General features: G+C 34.2%; 1 protein-coding gene across 4 annotated transcripts in view; it reads left to right on the top strand.

Moving 5' to 3' along the window:
• LOC133662452 (synapsin-3-like) overlaps positions 1 to 21,116 on the top strand; it is a 342,835-nt gene that overhangs the window by 284,004 nt on the left and 37,715 nt on the right. For 3 of the 4 annotated variants that reach the window (XM_062066459.1, XM_062066458.1, XM_062066461.1), the window contains one exon: positions 304 to 4,459. The exons of the other annotated variant lie outside the window; for it this stretch is intronic. In XM_062066459.1, coding sequence (XP_061922443.1) covers positions 304 to 427 — 124 coding nt within the window. In that variant the 3' untranslated portion in view covers positions 428 to 4,459. Of the gene's footprint in view, positions 1 to 303; positions 4,460 to 21,116 lie in introns of those variants that run through there. 4 annotated transcript variants of the gene reach the window in all.

Below are 21,116 nucleotides of genomic sequence, written 5' to 3'. Positions count from 1 at the left end.
CAGAGTGAGCCACATTAAACTAGGTAGAAAACATGGCCGACAGAAGCCACGCCCACTGGGCTCTCCAAGTACCCCCAGAGTGAGCCACATTAAACTAGGTAGCAAACATGGCCGACAGAACTCACACCCACTGGTCTCTCCAAGTACCCCCAGAGTGAGCCACATTAAACTAGGTAGCAAACATGGCCGACAGAACTCACACCCACTGGGCTCTCCAAAGTACCCCCAGAGTGAGCCACATTAAACTAGGTAGCAAACATGGCCGACAGAAGCCACTCAACCCTTGCTTGCTTTGCCGCACAGCAAGTCGCAGTCGCTGACCAACACCTTCACGGAGACCCTGCGAGGCAACGTGACCGACGACGAGGCCAAAGCGGAGACCATCCGCAGCCTCCGCCAGTCCTTCGCCAGCCTCTTCTCCGACTGAGACTCCGCCTCCTTTCTGCTTCCGCCGAGGAGTCTCCCGTCTTCATCTTCCGGTTTCCTTCTGTCTTTCTTGTGCTATCTGCTTCTCTTCAACCCCCATTTAGCTTTCACTTTCTTTTCAACCAACTTTTCTGCGCCTGCACGGGTGTTCTGAGTGTAACAATCACTTACTGTACGATGTCTGCTCTCACCGGGATCAAGTTCATAGTGCGGCCTAACTTAAAGGGGAACTGTACATTGTGGGGAATTGTGTTTACCATTTAAAATCCTTACGGAAGACAACTTATTTTTCATGCATTCTAATCATAAATAAACACTAGCAGAAGTCAGCTAACAAAACCTCCACCACCCTTTTATAAGTATTAGGTAGTATCTAGTAACATTCATAATAACATGTCATATTTACGTATTTTGCTCATTTTAAGCATACGGCGCGTTCGCTTTTCCCTTCAACAACAACAACACTACTACTAACCATGGCAGACTTGATGAGAGACAACAAAGACTACTTTGGGACAAATGATGATCCGGAAACTTCTATTTTTGAGCCTGAATATAAGGAGGAGGATGATGACGCTAAACTGATGCAGCTTTAGTCAAACACTAAACATCACGTAGCAGTATTGCTAAGTGCTAAACAAGATAAACAAACATAATACAAAAATCACTTACTGTACGACGTCTGCTCTCACCGGGATATAAAGTTCAAAGTGCGGCCTAACTTAAAGGAAAACTGTACGTTGTGGGGAATTTTGTTTACCATTTAAAATCCTTACGGAAGACAACTTATTTTTTATGCATTCTAACCATAAATAAACACTAGCAAAAGTCAGCTAAAAAAACATCCATCACCTTTTTTTAAGTAGTATCTAGTAACATTCGTAATAACATGTCATATTTACCTATTTTGCTCATTTTAAGCATACGGCGCGTTTGCTTTTCCCTTCAACAACAACAACAAGACTACTAATCATGGCAGACTTGATGAGAGACAACAAAGACTACTTTGGGACAAATGATGATCCGGAAACTTCTGTTTTTGAGCCTGAATATAAGGAGGAGGATGATGACGCTAAACTGATGCAGCTTTAGTCAAACACTAAGCATCATGTAGCAGTATTGCTAAGTGCTAAACAAGATAAACAAACATAATACAAAAATCACTTACTGTACGAGGTCTGCTCTCACCGGGATAAAGTTCAAAGTGCGGCCTAACTTAAAGGAAAACTGTACATTGTGGGGAATTTTGTTTACCATTTAAAATCCTTACGGAAGACAACTTATTTTTTATGCATTCTAACCATAAATAAACACTAGCCAAAGTCAGCTAAAAAAACCTCCATCACCCTATTATGAGTATATAAGTAGTATCTAGTAACATTCATAATAACATGTGATGTGTACGTATTTTGCTCATTTTAAGCATGTGCTTAAAATGAGCAAAATACGTTCACTTTCCCTTCAACAACAACAACAAGACTACTAATCATGGCAGACTTGATGAGAGACAACAAAGACTACTTTGGGACAAATAATGATCCAGAAACTTCTGTTTTTGAGCCTGAATATAAGGAGGATGACCTACAAGTTTTAAAAGCTGTGTGCAGCTTTAGTCAAACACTAAGCATCACGTAGCAGTATTGCTAAGTGCTAAACAAGATAAACAAACATAATACAAAAATCACTTACTGTACGACGTATGCTCTCACCGGGATCAAGTTCAAAGTGCGGCCTAACTTAAAGGAAAACTGTACGTTGTGGGGAATTTTGTTTACCATTTAAAATCCTTACGGAAGACAACTTATTTTTTTATGCATTCTAACCATAAATAAACACTAGCAAAAGTCAGCAAACAAAACATCCATCACCTTTTTTTAAGTAGTATCTAGTAACATTCATAATAACATGTCATATTTACCTATTTTGCTCATTTTAAGCATATTTCCCTTCAACAACAACAACAAGACTACTAATCATGGCAGACTTGATGAGAGACAACAAAGACTACTTTGGGACAAATGATGATCCGGAAACTTCTGTTTTTGAGCCTGAATATAAGGAGGATGACCTATAAGTTTTAGAAGCTGTGTGCAGCTTTAGTCAAACACTAAGCATCATGTAGCAGTATTGCTAAGTGCTAAACAAGGTATACAAACATGATAAAATAATCACTTACTGTACAACGTCTGCTCTCATCGGGATAAAGTTCAAAGTGCGGCCTAACCTAAAGGGGAACTTCACATGTGGGGAATTTTGTTTACCATTTAAAATCCTTTACGGAAGACAACTTATTTTTCATGCATTCTAACCATAAATAAACACTAGCAAAAGTCAGCTAACAATTTTTTCAAGTATATATGTAGTATCTAGTAACATTCATAATAACATGTCATTTACGTATTTTGCTCATTTTAAGCATATTTCCCTTCAACAACAACAACAACACTACTACTAATCATGGCAGACTTGATGAGAGACAACAAAGACTACTTTGGGACAAATAATGATCCGGAAACTTCTGTTTTTGAGCCTGAGTATAAGGAGGATGATCTACAAGTTTTAGAAGCTGTGTGCTAAACAGATGCAGCTTTAATCAAACACTAAGCATCAGGTAGCAGTATTGCTAAGTGATAAACTACGAACATAATAAAACAGTCACTTACTGTACAATGTCTGCTCTCACTGGAATACAAGTCCAGTACGTGCAGTTCAATTTATTTAATTATATCGCACGTTTAAAAAAACAACCCCAGTTAGCCAAGACATAGAAAAAAGGGGCACATTTACAATACAGTAGTAAAATATAACTTAAAAGAATTGCATAATATATCACCTAAAATACTAAAATGCAATAAATAAATAAAAAGGGTAAAAGAAGAATAACAACCAAAATATTCAAAAAAAACAAAGACTGATGGGATGTTTATATCTTCCAGTTTGCATGAGAAAATAATCACAATGCTTAAAAAGGGTTAAAAAAAATAAAAATATGATGTCTTTTTTCGCCATCTCCGGGTCTAAATTGGCTGTCAAAGTTAACCAACTTGCGGGTTTATGTCCACAACCTTCTACTATCCAGGTGATTTATGAACGTAAAACTGTTTATTTTGTTGACCACTGACCGAAGAAATAATTAACTAACTCAAACTAAAGATTTGTGATTGAGAATGAACTTTCACCAACGCCGAGGCCATGCAGCAGCTCAACATGTCAACGTAGCAGCATTAGCTCGTTGGCTAAAAAATAGTTCGTCTGCGTTAGCACTTATAATAACAATATTGCTACTACATGTAAATGGAGTATTTTAGAGGGCTTTACGTGCCAAACCGTGTACTCCGATTAGCCACCTCGTACTTGCCATATTTTACGATTTAGAATGCATAAAAAAATAAAAAAACATATGTGTTCTTGTCTTACGTAAGGATTGTGAATTATGGGCATAATTCCCCCCAAAAAGTGCAGTTCCCCTTTAAGTATGAAACCTGAGGAAAAAGGATCAGGGCCACATTGAGGATATGACATAATAATAAATGTTGCAATATATTTATATATTATGTTTATATCATATATTTCACAGTTGAGCATGTCTTGATCCACACTGCAAAGTTTAAAGGGGACCTATGGGGATTGTTTAAATGTTGTTACAATGTTGGATACTTGTGGTAAAAAAATTAAATAGATATAAATGGAAATAGTAATATAATAAACAAAATTAAGTATTGATGTGATATAATCTTGGCATGTGGCTAATAACACCCACCTTGCAACATAAAAGCACGTGTGCAGGTGTCTCCAGTGTTGTGGCCGGGTGAATCTAGAGTACACAATCTTTAGGAAGTTTATTTTCAACCGCGTGTGGACTTCAAGATAAATATTATATTTAAAGTGTGGACTTCAAGATAAATATTATATTTAAAGTGTGGACTTCAAGATAAATATTATATTTAAAGTGTGGACTTCAAGATAAATATTATATTTAAAGTGTGGACTTCAAGATAAATATTATATTTCAAGTGTGTGCATTGTCAAAGATGATAAATGATGGTACTTTTGGAGAACTTGTGTCATTTGCAATCGTATTAAAGTGACTGTGAAGCAAAATTTATGCAATATATATATGTATATATATATATATATATATATATATATATATATATATATATATATATATATATATATATATATATATATATATATATATATATATATATATATATATATATATATATATATATATATATATGTATGTATGTATGTATATATATATATATATATATATATGTATGTATGTACAGTATATGGATATGGACCATAAGGAAGTACTGTAAATGTAGATTAAAATCATCGTAGGTCCTCTTTTTAATATATGTATTTATATATATATATATATATATATATATATATATATATATATATATATATATATATATATATATATATATATATATATATATATATATATATATATATATATATGTACGTATATGTATGTTTATATGTACGTATATGTATATACTGTATGTACATGTATGTATATATGTGTATACATGTAGATATGTGTCTTTATAAGTACATATATATGTATATATGTACGTATATGTGTGTGTATATGTACATATATGTGTACGTATATATGTACATATGCATATATGTACATATATGTGTGTATGTACATATATATGTATATTAGTACATATATCTATATACAGTATGTACATATATGTGTATAAATGTACATATGTCTTCGTATATATGTACATATATGTGTATGTATATATGTACATATGTAAAAATGTCCATATATGTGTATTTATGTACATATATGTGTATATAAACATACATATGTATTTAGGTACATATATGTGTATATATACATAAATAAGTGAATATATGTACATATATGTGTATATATGTACATATATGTGCACGTATATATGTACATAGATTTGTACGTATATATGTACATATGTACATATATGTATATATGTACATACAGTATATGTATATATGTGTATATATGTACATATATTCAAATATGTACATACAGTATATGTATATACGTACACATATGTGTATATATACGCATAAATGTACATATATGTACATATATATGTCTATATATACATATATGTACATATATACAGTACATGTACATATATATGTACATGTATAGTGTATGTATATATATATATATATATATATATATATATATATATATATATATATATATATATATATATATATATATATATATATATATATATATATATATATATATATATATATATTAATACAATGGATCAATGGATATATAATAAAGTACTATCCATCTGTCTATCTATATATATATTTATTTATTTATTCAATTATTTATTTATTTATTTACTAAAGGATTAATATCAATGTGGCCCTGACATCCTTTATTAACATTTAATTTGTATTTAGTATGTAGTATTTATTAACATTTAATTGTATTGTTGACTTATTTCCATCATCTTACTTGGTCTTTCTCCTGGTGAATAATTCCAATCAAACCTCGCTTGGTCTATTTCATATTTAATCACATTTTTTTCCTTTTTTGTTTTTTATTGTAAGTGGAATTATTCCCATTTATCTCAATTGACGGCTCCTGCAGGCGTGTGCAGCTGTCCATGGCAATACTCATCTTCCAACAGCACCAGCCACTCACTCACTCACTGGCTTCCTTTACCAAAGTGCTTTTGAGCCAACAAGCACGCTGGAGTGATTTCCCAAAGGTGCAAAATGTTCTTCCGTGACCAGCCCAGTTCTCCTCGTGTTGTTTGTGCCGCTGAAGTGTGGGCCTGCACCGACAGTGACCGTGTATAATACTTTAATTGTTGTACTTATGTTGGCTTTTTAACATGATTGTGGTCGGACGCTGACAAACTGAATAGAAATAGTCGTGATGCATGAATCCGTGCAGAGGTGTGTGAACAACAATCATACCACCCTTATTTGCAATAATAGGCTCATTTGAATAATTCACCATGAAGCCTGATGCTGTCAATCAGATCAACAGCTGATCAAACGCTCATCATTTTTTGTACAAATGATCAAATGTTTGGTGTTCATTCCCCGCATACGAGAACCACCTGGTGAAGCTAAAAGGCTATTAACCGCGAGGGTTAATAGTTAAGAAGGCGCGGGGCCATTAAAACATTAAAAAACGAATAATAGAACTTCAAAATCCACCCTGAAGCGAAGGGAGAGCCAATTGCAGCGACTTTAAAACTGGTGTAATGTGCGCCCCACCATTGGAATTTGGTCATCTCCCAACCAAAATTCTAGGACACAAATACAACGACAGAAATTGACGACGTTTATTCAATGTCAGGTTCTGATGTTGATTTGACCAACGTTTGAATATAAATATTACATTAATAAGTTAATAAAAACATAACATTGAGAGAGTAATAGTAGCAATATTAATAATTAAAGTAGAAAACAACGAAGTAAAATAATTTTAAAAAAAAGTTTAAGATGATCAGTGAAAAGCCTGATTAAAAGGTGAGTCTTTAGCGGTTTAAAAAAATGTTTTTACGGTGAGACTCTCTGACAGACAGGTGGGGGCCACAGTGGCTCAATGGTCTTTGTTCTGGTATTTGGTGAAGCTAAAAGGCTATTAACCGCCAGGGTTAATAGATAAGAAGGCGCGTGGCCATTAAAACATTAAAAAACGAATAATAGAACTTCAAAATCCACCCTGAAGCGAAGGGAGAGCCAATTGCAGTGACTTTAAAACTGGTGTAATGTGCGCCCCACCATTGAAATTTGGTCATTTCCCAACCAAAATTCTAGGACACAAATACGACACAAATTGACGACGTTTATTCAATGTCAGGTTCTGATGTTGATTTCACCAACGTTTAAATATAAATCTCACATTAATAAGTTAATAAAAACATAACATTAAGAGAATAATAGTAGCAATATTAATTATTAAAGTAAAAAACAACATAGTAAAATAATATAAAACAAAAGTTTAAGATGATCAGTAAAAAGCCTGATTAAAAGGTGTGTCTTTAGCGGTTTAAAAAATGTTTTAACGGTGAGACTCTCTGACAGACAGGTGGGGGCCACAGTGGCTCAATGGTCTTTGTTCTGGTATTTGGTGAAGCTAAAAGGCTATTAACCGCGAGGGTTAATAGATAAGAAGGCGCAGGACCATTAAAACATTAAAAAACGAATAATAGAACTTCAAAATCCACCCTGAAGCGGAGGGAGAGCCAATTGCAGCGACTTTAAAACTGGTGTAATGTGCGCCCGACCATTGAAATTTGGTCATCTCCCGACCAAAATTCTAGGACACAAATACAACGACACAAATTGACGACGTTTATTCAATGTCGGGTTCTGATGTTGATTTGACCAACGTTTAAATATAAATATTACATTAATAAGTTAATAAAAACATAACATTGAGAGAGTAATAGTAGCAATATTAATAATTAAAGTAGAAAACAACGCAGTAAAATAATAAAAAACAAAAGTTTAAGATGATCAGTAAAAAGTCTGATTAAAAGGTGTGTTTTTAGCGGTTTAAAAACATGTTTAACGGTGAGACTCTCTGACAGACAGGTGGGGGCCACAGTGGCTCAATGGTCTTTGTTCTGGTATTTGGTGAAGCTAAAAGGCTATTAACCGCCAGGGTTAATAGATAAGAAGGCGCAGGACCATTAAAACATTAATAAACGAATAATAGAACTTCAAAATCCACCCTGAAGCGGAGGGAGAGCCAATTGCAGCGACTTTAAAACTGGTGTAATGTGCGCCCGACCATTGAAATTTGGTCATTTCCCAACCAAAGTTCTAGGACACAAATACAACGTTGAAACAACATGCTTTTTGACGACGTTTATTCAATGTCAGGTTGTGACGTTGATTTGACCAACGTTTAAATATAAATATAACATTAATAGGTTAATACAAACATAACATTGAGAGAATAATAGTAGCAATATTAATAATTAAAGTACAAAACAAAGCAGTAAAATAATAAAAAACAAAAGTTTAAGATGATCAGTAAAAAGCCTGATTAAAAGGTGTGTCTTTAGCGGTTTAAAAAAATGTTTTAACGGTGAGACTCTCTGACAGACAGGTGGGGGCCACAGTGGCTCAATGGTCTTTGTTCTAGTATTGGTGACGCTAAAAGGCTATTAACCGCCAGGGTTAATAGATAAGAAGGCACAGGACCATTAAAACATTAATAAATGAATAATAGTACTTCAAAATCCACCCTGAAGCGGAGGAAGAGCCAATTGCAGCGACTTTAAAACTGGTGTAATGTGCGCCCGGCCATTGGAATTTGGTCATTTCCCAACCAAAGTTCTAGGACACAAATACAAGGTTGAAACAACATGCTTTTTGACGACGTTTATTCAATGTCAGGTTGTGACGTTGATTTGACCAACGTTTAAATATAGATATTACATTAATAAGCTAATAAAAACAGAACATTAAGAGAGCGATAGTAGTAATATTAATAAATAAAGTAGAAAACAATGCAGTAAAATAATAAAAAACCAAAAGTTTAAGATGATCAGTAAAAAGCCTGATTAAAAGGTGAGTCTTTAGCGGTTTAAAAAAATGTTTTTACGGTGAGACTCTCTGACAGACAGGTGGGGGTCACAGTGGCTCAATGGTCTTTGTTCTGGTATTTGGTGAAGCTAAAAGGCTATTAACCGCGAGGGTTAATAGATAAGAAGGCGCAGGACCATTAAAACATTAATAAATGAATAATAGTACTTCAAAATCCACCCTGAAGCGGAGGGAGAGCCAATTGCAGCGACTTTAAAACTGGTGTAATGTGCGCCCGGCCTTTGAAATTTGGTCATCTCCCAACCAAAATTCTAGGACACAAATACAACGACACAAATTGACGACGTTTATTCAATGTCAGGTTCTGATGTTGATTTGACCAACGTTTAAATATAAATATTACATTAATAAGTTAATAAAAACATAACATTGAGAGAATAATAGTGGCAATATTAATAATTAAAGTAGAAAACAACGAAGTAAAATAATAAAAAACAAAAGTTTAAGATGATCAGTAAAAAGCCTGATTAAAAGGTGTGTCTTTAGCGGTTTAAAAAATGTTTTTACGGTGAGACTCTCTGACAGACAGGTGGGGGCCACAGTGGCTCAATGGTCTTTGTTCTGGTATTTGGTGAAGCTAAAAGGCTATTAACCGCGAGGGTTAATAGATAAGAAGGCGCAAGGCCATTAAAACATTAATAAACAAATAATAGAACTTCAAAATCCACCCTGAAGCGGAGGGAGAGCCAATTGCAGCGACTTTAAAACTGGTGTAACGTGCGCCCGACCATTGAAATTTGGTCATCTCCCGACCAAAATTCTAGGACACAAATACAACGACACAAATTGACGACGTTTATTCAATGTCGGGTTCTGATGTTGATTTGACCAACGTTTAAATATAAATATTACATTAATAAGTTAATAAAAACATAACATTGAGAGAGTAATAGTAGCAATATTAATAATTAAAGTAGAAAACAACGCAGTAAAATAATAAAAAACAAAAGTTTAAGATGATCAGTAAAAAGTCTGATTAAAAGGTGTGTCTTTAGCGGTTTAAAAAATGTTTTTACGGTGAGACTCTCTGACAGACAGGTGGGGGCCACAGTGGCTCAATGGTCTTTGTTCTGGTATTTGGTGAAGCTAAAAGGCTATTAACTGCGAGGGTTAATAGATAAGAAGGCGCAGGACCATTAAAACATTAAAAAACGAATAATAGAACTTCAAAATCCACCCTGAAGCGGAGGGAGAGCCAATTGCAGCGACTTTAAAACTGGTGTAATGTGCGCCCGACCATTGGAATTTGGTCATTTCCCAACCAAAAGTCTACGACACAAATACAACGTTGAAACAACATGCTTTTTGACGACGTTTATTCAATGTCAGGTTCTGATGTTGATTTGACCAACGTTTAAATATAAATATTACATTAATAAGTTCATAAAAACATAACATCGAGAGAATAATAGTGGCAATATTAATAATTAAAGTAGAAAACAACGCAATAAAATAATAAAAAACAATAGTTTAAGATGATCAGTAAAAAGCCTGATTAAAAGGTGTGTCTTTAGCGGTTTAAAAAAATGTTTTAACGGTGAGACTCTCTGACAGACAGGTGGGGGCCACAGTGGCTCAATGGTCTTCGTTCTGGTATTTGGTGAAGCTAAAAGGCTATTAACCGCCAGGGTTAATAGATAAGAAGGCGCAGGACCATTAAAACATTAATAAACGAATAATAGAACTTCAAAATCCACCCTGAAGCGGAGGGAGAGCCAATTGCAGCAACTTTAAAACTGGTGTAATGTGCGCCCCACCATTGAAATTTGGTCATCTCCCAACCAAAATTCTAGGACACAAATACAACGACACAAATTGACGACGTTTATTCAATGTCAGGTTCTGATGTTGATTTGACCAACGTTTGAATATAAATATTACATTAATAAGTTAATAAAAACATAACATTGAGAGAATAATAGTAGCAATATTAATAATTAAAGTACAAAACAAAGCAGTAAAATAATAAAAAACAAAAGTTTAAGATGATCAGTAAAAAGCCTGATTAAAAGGTGTGTCTTTAGCGGTTTAAAAAAATGTTTTAACAGTGAGACTCTCTGACAGACAGGTGGGGGCCACAGTGGCTCAATGGTCTTTGTTCTGGTATTTGGTGAAGCTAAAAGGCTATTAACTGCGAGGGTTAATAGATAAGAAGGCGCAGGACCATTAAAACATTAAAAAACGAATAATAGAACTTCAAAATCCACCCTGAAGCGGAGGGAGAGCCAATTGCAGCGACTTTAAAACTGGTGTAATGTGCGCCCGACCATTGGAATTTGGTCATTTCCCAACCAAAAGTCTACGACACAAATACAACGTTGAAACAACATGCTTTTTGACGACGTTTATTCAATGTCAGGTTCTGATGTTGATTTGACCAACGTTTAAATATAAATATTACATTAATAAGTTCATAAAAACATAACATCGAGAGAATAATAGTGGCAATATTAATAATTAAAGTAGAAAACAACGCAATAAAATAATAAAAAACAATAGTTTAAGATGATCAGTAAAAAGCCTGATTAAAAGGTGTGTCTTTAGCGGTTTAAAAAAATGTTTTAACGGTGAGACTCTCTGACAGACAGGTGGGGGCCACAGTGGCTCAATGGTCTTCGTTCTGGTATTTGGTGAAGCTAAAAGGCTATTAACCGCCAGGGTTAATAGATAAGAAGGCGCAGGACCATTAAAACATTAATAAACGAATAATAGAACTTCAAAATCCACCCTGAAGCGGAGGGAGAGCCAATTGCAGCAACTTTAAAACTGGTGTAATGTGCGCCCCACCATTGAAATTTGGTCATCTCCCAACCAAAATTCTAGGACACAAATACAACGACACAAATTGACGACGTTTATTCAATGTCAGGTTCTGATGTTGATTTGACCAACGTTTGAATATAAATATTACATTAATAAGTTAATAAAAACATAACATTGAGAGAATAATAGTAGCAATATTAATAATTAAAGTACAAAACAAAGCAGTAAAATAATAAAAAACAAAAGTTTAAGATGATCAGTAAAAAGCCTGATTAAAAGGTGTGTCTTTAGCGGTTTAAAAAAATGTTTTAACAGTGAGACTCTCTGACAGACAGGTGGGGGCCACAGTGGCTCAATGGTCTTTGTTCTGGTATTTGGTGAAGCTAAAAGGCTATTAACCGCAAGGGTTAATAGATAAGAAGGCGCAGGACCATTAAAACATTAAAAAACGAATAATAGAACTTCAAAATCCACCCTGAAGCGGAGGGAGAGCCAATTGCAGCGACTTTAAAACTGGTGTAATGTGCGCCCCACCATTGGAATTTGGTCATTTCCCAACCAAAAGTCTACGACACAAATACAACGTTGAAACAACATGCTTTTTGACGACGTTTATTCAATGTCAGGTTCTGATGTTGATTTGACCAACATTTAAATATAAATATTACATTAATAAGTTAATAAAAACATAACATTGAGAGAGTAATAGTAGTAATATTAATAAACAAAATGGAAAACAACGCCGTAAATTAATTTAAAAAAAACATAAAATTTTAACATGATCAGTAAAAAGCCTGACTAAAAAGGTGTGTCTTTAGCCCTTTTTTTATTTTTATTTTAACGGTGAGACTCTCTGGCAGACTGTTCCACAGGTGGGGGCCACAGTGGCTCAATGTTTGGTGTTCATTCCCCGCATACGAGAACCAGCTCCATCCAGTTTGCGTAGGACTTAAAACATGTAGATGAAGTGGTGAAAAAGATGAATGTCGTGGACATGATTTTGTTGAATTTTAGCACTGTGCCAAAAGGGACCAAGTTAGCATTTTTTACACGCCCGTCGAGAGTGTGTGTCGTTTTGTGCTCTCTGTGGAGACGCCTAACCAAAAAAAAAAAAAAAAGCCATAAACTATGAAAATGCGCAACAACGGCCCACTTGGAAAATGACCGAAATGATGACGGTTATTTACAAAACCCCAAAACCAGTGAAGTTGTGTAAATGGCAAATAAAAATAAAGATTTGCAAATCCTTTTCAACTTATATTCAATTGAATAGACTGCAAAGACGAGATATTTCATGTTCACACTTTATTTTGTGCAAATATTAGCTCATTTGGAATTTGACGCCTGCGACGTGGTTCAAAAAAGCTGGCACAAGTGGCAAAAAAGACTGAGAAAAGTTGAGGAATGCTCGTCAAAGACTTATTTGGAACATCCCACAGGTGAACAGGCTAATTGGGAACAGGTGGGTGCCATGATTGGGTATAAAGGCAGCTTCCGTTAAAATGCTCAGTCGTTCACGAACAAGGACGGGGGCGAGGGTCACCACTTTGTCAACAAATGCCTGAGCAAATTGTTTAAGAACGACATTTCTCGACCAGCTATTGCAAGGAATTTAGGGATTTCACCATCTACGCTCCGTAATATCATCAAAATGTTCGGAGAATCTGGAGAAATCACTGCACGTAAGCCATGATATTAAGTACTTTAGATCCCTGCATCAAAAAGCCACATCGGTGTGTAAAGGATATCACCACATGGGCTCAGGAACACATCAGAAAACCACTGTCAGTAACTACAGTTGGTCGCTACGTCTGTAAGTGCAAGTTAAAACTCTACTATGCAAAGCCAAAGCCATTTATCAACAACACCCAGAGACGCAGCCGGCTTCGCTTGGGCCCGAGCTCATCTAAGATGGACTGATGCAAAGTGGAAAAGCGTTCTGTGGTCTGACGAGTCCACATTTCAAGTTGTTTTTGGAAACTGTGGACGTCGTGTTTTGCGGATAAAGAGGAAAAGAACCATCCGGATTGTTCTATGCGCAAAGTGTAAAAGGCAGCATGTGTGATGGTCTGGGGGTGTATTAGTGCCCAAGACATGGGTAACTTACACATCTGTGAAGGCACCATTAATGCTGAAAGGTACATACAGCTTTTGGATCAACATATGTTGCCATCCAAGCAACGCTATCATGGACGCCCCTGCTTATTTCAGCAAGACGATGCCATTGAAAATGTGTGAAGGCTAAAATATGAGAAGGGAGACTGTTGAACAACTTAAGCTGTACATCAAGCAAGAATGGGAAAGAATTCCACTTCAAAAATGTGTCTCCTAAGTTCCCAAACCTTTACTGAGTGTTGTTAAAAGGAAAGGCCATGTAACACAGTGGTAAAAATGCCTTTTTTGCAATGTGTTGCTGCCATTAAATTCTAATTTAATGATTATTTGCCAAAAAAAAACATAGTTTTCCAGTTTGAACATGAAATATCTTGTCTTTGCAGTCTATTCAATTGAATATAAATTTGTTGTATTCTCTTTTTATTTAGCATTTACACAACGTGACAACTTCACTGCTTTTGGGGTTTGTGTGATCATGTGACTTTAAATCATAGCAAGTTTGAGTGTTTCAGTCTCAATGGATGGATTGAAACACATTCTCGCCATGTATTATTTGTATTTTTTCAAAGCTGCTTACAAGTTAGAAAATCAGGTTGCATGAAGACGATCTACAAACGTCTGCCTGAACCACCAAATCATTGACAAAAAAAGCTTCTTTTTTTTGACAAAAATCTATATCTATATTAGTTTTAAAGTCATTTAAATGTGTATCATGTTTGACACAGCCGGTGACCAAATATATTTTTATCATGTTATTTTATAACAAACTAAAACATTATGCAATACACAAGAGCATATATCAAATTATCGTCATCACCATCTTCATGCTCTAGATCAAATCAAACTTTATTTTTTTAGCATTTTTTATACGTGGACAAAGTGCTGTGCTAAAAAATAATAATAATAAAAGAAGAGAGGTAAACACAAACAGCACTATTGACAATAACAAAGCAAAAATAAAAGATGGCACCAAGGATTTGAGGTAAATTACAATTAATGCCTTATAAAAATAGTATCAAATATATGATAAAATACAGGTAAAAAAAAAATAAATAAATATTACATTAATAAGCTAATAAAAACATAACATTGAAAGAATAATAGTAGTAATATTAATCATTAAAGTAGAAAACAACGCAGTAAAATAATAAAAAACAAAAGTTTAAGATGATCAGTAAAAAGCCTGATTAAAAGGTGCGTCTTTAACGGTTTAAAAAATGTTTAACAGTGAGACTCTCTGACAGACAGGTGGGGGCCACAGTGGCTCAATGGTCTTTGTTCTGGTATTTGGTGAAGCTAAAAGGCTATTAACCGCGAGGGTTAATAGATAAGAAGGCGCAGGGCCATTAAAACATTAAAAAACGAATAATAGAACTTCAAAATCCACCCTGAAGCGGAGGGAGAGCCATTTGCAGCGACTTTAAAACTGGTGTAATGTGCGCCCGACCATTGAAATTTGGTCATTTCCCAACCAAAGTTCTACGACACAAATACAACGTTGAAACAACGTGCTTTTTGACGACGTTTATTCAATGTCGGGTTGTGACGTTGATTTGACCAACGTTTAAATATAAATATTACATTAATAAGTTAATAAAAACATAACATTAAGAGAGTAATAGTAGCAATATTAATAATTAAAGTAGAAAACAATGCAGTAAAATAATAAAAAACAAAAGTTTAAGATGATCAGTAAAAAGCCTGATTAAAAGGTGTGTCTTTAGCAATTTAAACATTTTTTTACGGTGATACTCTCTGACAGACAGGTGGGGGCCACAGTGGCTCAATGGTCTTTGTTCTGGTATTTGGTGAAGCTAAAAGGCTATTAACCGCGAGGGTTAATAGATAAGAAGGCGCAAGGCCATTAAAACATTAAAAAACAAATAATAGAACTTCAAAATCGACCCTGAAGCGGAGGTAGAGCCAATTGCAGCGACTTTAAAACTGGTGTAGTGTGCGCCCGACCATTGAAATGTGGTCATTTCCCAACCAAAGTTCTAGCACACAAATACAACGTTGAAGCAACGTGCTTTTTGACAACATTTATTCAATGTCAGGTTGTGACGTTGATTTCACCAACGTTTAAATATAGATATTACATTAATAAGCTAATAAAAACATAACATTAAGAGAGTAATAGTAGTAATATTAATAATTAAAGTAGAAAACAACACAGTAAAATAATAAAAACCAAAAATTTAAGATGATCAGTAAAAAGCCTGATTAAAAGGTGTGTCTTTAGCGGTTTAAACATTTTTTTACGGTGATACTCTCTGACAGACAGGTGGGGGCCACAGTGGCTCAATGGTCTTTGTTCTGGTATTTGGTGACGCTAAAAGGCTATTAACCGCCAGGGTTAATAGATAAGAAGGCGCAGGGCCATTAAAACATTAAAAAACGAATAATAGAACTTCAAAATCCACCCTGAAGCGGAGGGAGAGCCATTTGCAGAGACTTTAAAACTGGTGTAATGTGCGCCCGCTCTCTGGTCTTCGTCTACACTCGTGCAACTGAGTTTTGTAATAACTGTAGACTTCTGATATCGTTTTTGGGAAGACCAAAGAGCAATACCACAGTCTAAAGGACAGTTTGGACAAATAAAAGCATGTATTAGCACCGCCGAATCCTTGACTTCACATTCTTTGTCATTTGTCATCTAAAAAAGCGTACAAAAAGTCAACATTATTTTTCTTTTAATATATTTATTTATTTTTCTTTCATGATTATCAGTCTAATTTATCATCACAACACACATCCAGTTATCACCACAAAATAACACAGTAAAAATGTGTATTTTACTTTGAAATATACCATATTGTGTAATGTAAACATGATATTTATTTGAAAAATGTAAAGACTGTATGTTGCTCCATGCTATCTATAATGCGTAAAATGCCAAATGACTAATTTAGAGTTAATTACCTTTTATACCTGCTGTTTCAAATTTGATACATTTTCAACACAGATTTACTATAAAATATTTTATGAAGTATTAAGTACTTTTACATTGCATCAACGGAATACATTTTTCTTACCTTATCTCTTTCAAAATGATCAAAGTTTCTCGTTTCTTCTTTGCGGCAATTACTGCCCCCATGTGGATGATACGTGTAAGTTGTGTATCTGATCTGATACGTCAGGCAAATAACATGAATGACGTCGAAAGTTCCCAAACTTATGTATCACTTAAGATACGTTTTGGCGTTTAAAGGGTTGAAACGTGATTTTTTTTTTTAAATCGATTTTTTTTAAATGATGAATCGGGATAGATAAAAACCGCGATTCGGAAGTGAACCGATGTTTTTGTGACGAGGCAATGCATATTTTTCTCCTTTAAAGTAAAAGAAACAAAGAATAAAAGATCCCATCATAAAGTGCAGACCATCTGCAATGCGTTTAAGTGGACCAAATTGAAACAGACCTTCATTGTTTCCAAACCTGTGCAGGAAATGACTTGAGGTGATTAGTAGCGGAAGGTGGAGATCAGCGTGTGAAGACATTTACTGTACTGGTTAATAAAGTCTGTGACCTGGCGTTTCCTGACTGCAGCAGAATTCACTCCTAGTGGGATTGTTTTGACTGTCGGCATCCAAACGGCTGCCAACGCAATCACAGACTTTTGGGAGCAAAGACTGTTTTCATTACAAATTGGCAAGGCAGGAATGACAATAATCTAGTCCTGGGTTCTGTAATTCATACCTGCTGGTACACACGTCTGCCTTTTATGGCAGGTTCCATTCCTGGTTCCATTCCTGGTTCCATTCCTGGCCTGGCTTGTGTCAATACCAGGATCCAGGATCAAATTAAGTCCAAATTGATTTACTGTGCCGATTATTAAAAAGAAACACAACATATATGTATATGTATACTTATGTATGTGTATATATACTGTATGTGTGTATATACGTGTATATATGTACATACATACATATATACATATATGTACATATATATGTATGTATGTACATATGTATGTATATATGTATGTGTATATGTATATTTATGTATGTGTATATATACTGTATGTGTGTATATATGTACATATATGTATGTACTGTATGTACATATGTATGTGTATATGTACGTATATGTATGTATATATATTGACATATGTATATATGTATGTATGTACATATATATCTATATCTGTATATACAGTATGTATGTATATATGGACATATGTATATATGTATGTATATATGTACATATGTATCTATATCTGTATATATGGACATATGTATATTTGTATGTATGTATATATGTAAATATGTATGTATATATGGACATATGTATACAGTATACGTATGTATGTATATATGGACATATGTATACAGTATACGTATGTATGTATATATGTATATATATATGTGTGTATATGTATATTTATGTATGTGTATATATACTGTATGTGTGTATATATGTACATATATGTATGTATGTACATATGTATGTGTATATGTATATTTATGTATGTGTATATATATGTATGTGTGTATATATGTACATACATGTATGTATATATATATATGTGTGTATATGTATATTTATGTATGTGTATATATACTGTATGTGTGTATATATGTGTATATATGTACATGTATGTATGTACATATGTATGTGTATATGTATATTTATGTATGTGTGTATATATGTACATACATGTATGTACATATGTATGTATATATGTACGTACAGTATATGTATGTATATATGTATATATATTGACATATGTATGTATGTATATATGTACATATGTATCTATATCTGTATATATGGACATATGTATATATGTATGTATGTATATATGTACATATGTATCTATATCTGTATATATGGACATATGTATGTATGTATATATGTAAATATGTATGTATATATGGACATATGTATACAGTATATGTATATATGTATGTATATACAGTATATGTATATATATATATATATATATATATATATATGTGTGTGTATGTATGTGTATATATATATATATATATATATATATATATATATATATATATATATATATATATATATATATATATATATATATATATATATATATATATATATATATATAATGTAATGCATTCTTACTTACAAAATCGTACCATGTCTGTAGGAATGTTTTCGTTCACAATCAAGCTAGCGTCGTTAGCATTAGCTACTATGCTAACACATTTACGAGTGCCTGTGTTACTATCATTAACTTGCGACGGCATTTCTTTTTGTGTCGTTTCACTTTTTCCACACATTCCTCGGTAAATCCACTAAAACGTCACCGTGGAGTTATCGGGTCTGTTTAGCCGACCGGAGAACTAGCTTCCATGACCATGACTTCTGTTTTGTTTGACCGGCCGTTTCACTGCCCTGTTACAGCATACTTGCCAACCCTCCCGTTTTTAGCGGGAGAATCCCGGTATTTAGCGCCTCTCCCGACAACCTCCCGGCAGAGATTTTCTCCCGACAAACTCCCGGTATTCAACCGGAGCTGGAGGCCACGCCCCCTCCAGCTCAATGCGGACCTGAGTGGGGACAGCCGTTCTCACGTCCCCTTTCCCACAATATAAACAGCTTGCCGCCCAATGACGTCATAACATCTAAGGCTTTTAGAGAGTAGAGTGCACAACAAGGAGAGAGAGGTCTTAGTTTCTTATGTGGGTTTATTGTTAGGCAGTTTCATTAACGTCCTCCCAGCGCGGCAACAACACACGTCACGTTTAGTCTACCGTAAAGCAGTTTGTCGGCAGTAAACAGCAATGTTGTGACACTCTTAAACAGGACGATACTGCCATCTACTGGATAGAACACTGAAATTCAAGTATTTTATTTATATGTATAATAAAAAATTTTAAAAAAAATGTATATATATATATATATATATAGCTAGAATTCACTGAAAGTCAAGTATTTCATACATATATATATATATATATATATATATATATATATATATATATATATATATATATATATATATATATATATATATATATATATATATATATATATGTATGAAATACTTGATTTGGTGAATTCTAGCTGTAAATATACTCTCCTCTTAACCACGCCCCCCGCCCCAAACACGCCCACGTTTAGTCTACCGTAAAGCAGTTTGTCTGCAGTAAACAGCAATGTTGTGACACTCTTAAACAGGACAATACTGCCATCTACTGGATAGCCTGCAGAACACTGAAATTCAAGTATTTTATTTATATGTATAATAAAAATTTTTTTAAAAAAAGTATATATATATATAGCTAGAATTCACTGAAGGTCAAGTATTTCATACATATATATATATATATATATATATATATATATATATATATATATATATATATATATATATATATATATATATATATATATATATATATATATATATATATATATATATGAAATACTTGATTTGGTGAATTCTAGCTGTAAATATACTCTCCTCTTAACCACGCCCCCCGCCCCAAACACGCCCACGTTTAGTCTACCGTAAAGCAGTTTGTCTGCAGTAAACAGCAATGTTGTGACACTCTTAAACAGGACAATACTGCCATCTACTGGATAGCCTGCAGAACACTGAAATTCAAGTATTTTATTTATATGTATAATAAAATTTAAAAAAAAAAATGTATATATATATATATATATAGCTAGAATTCACTGAAAGTCAAGTATTTCATACATATATATATATATATATATATATATGAAATACTTGATTTGGTGAATTCTGGCTGTAAATATACTCTCCTCTTAACCACGCCCCCCGCCCCAAACACGCCCACTCGACCACGCCCCCCCCCCCCCCCCCCCCCCCCCCCCCGATATTGGAGGTCTCAAGGTTGGCAAGTATGTGTTACAGACCCCCCGTTTGGAAACAATGAAGGCATGTAAATAAACATTTACAGAATATTTCACACCTGCATTTATCTGCCGCTTCTAGTCCGTTGCGGCTAATACATAAAAAACAAAAAAACATTTTAATTTTAATTTAGTGGGTGTGGCTTGTCCGTAATCTGGAAAATACGGTACTCCCTTTTTGTGTTCCGAATAATTCCGACGCAGTGTGTGAGGTGAAATATGCAGACTTACTGTAACTCCAAATCTGTTCTTGTACAATATTGTGTTCCCTTCCTCTCTGCTGGATGTACAGTATCAACATGTACTTTAGGTGTCTTCTTCTTCTGTGTAAATGT

Source organism: Entelurus aequoreus, linkage group LG12 (assembly GCF_033978785.1).
Source record: "Entelurus aequoreus isolate RoL-2023_Sb linkage group LG12, RoL_Eaeq_v1.1, whole genome shotgun sequence".
Taxonomy (NCBI): domain Eukaryota; kingdom Metazoa; phylum Chordata; class Actinopteri; order Syngnathiformes; family Syngnathidae; genus Entelurus; species Entelurus aequoreus.
The sequence above is the reverse complement of the archived record's forward strand: the minus strand, read 5'-3'. Positions and strand labels throughout refer to the sequence as shown.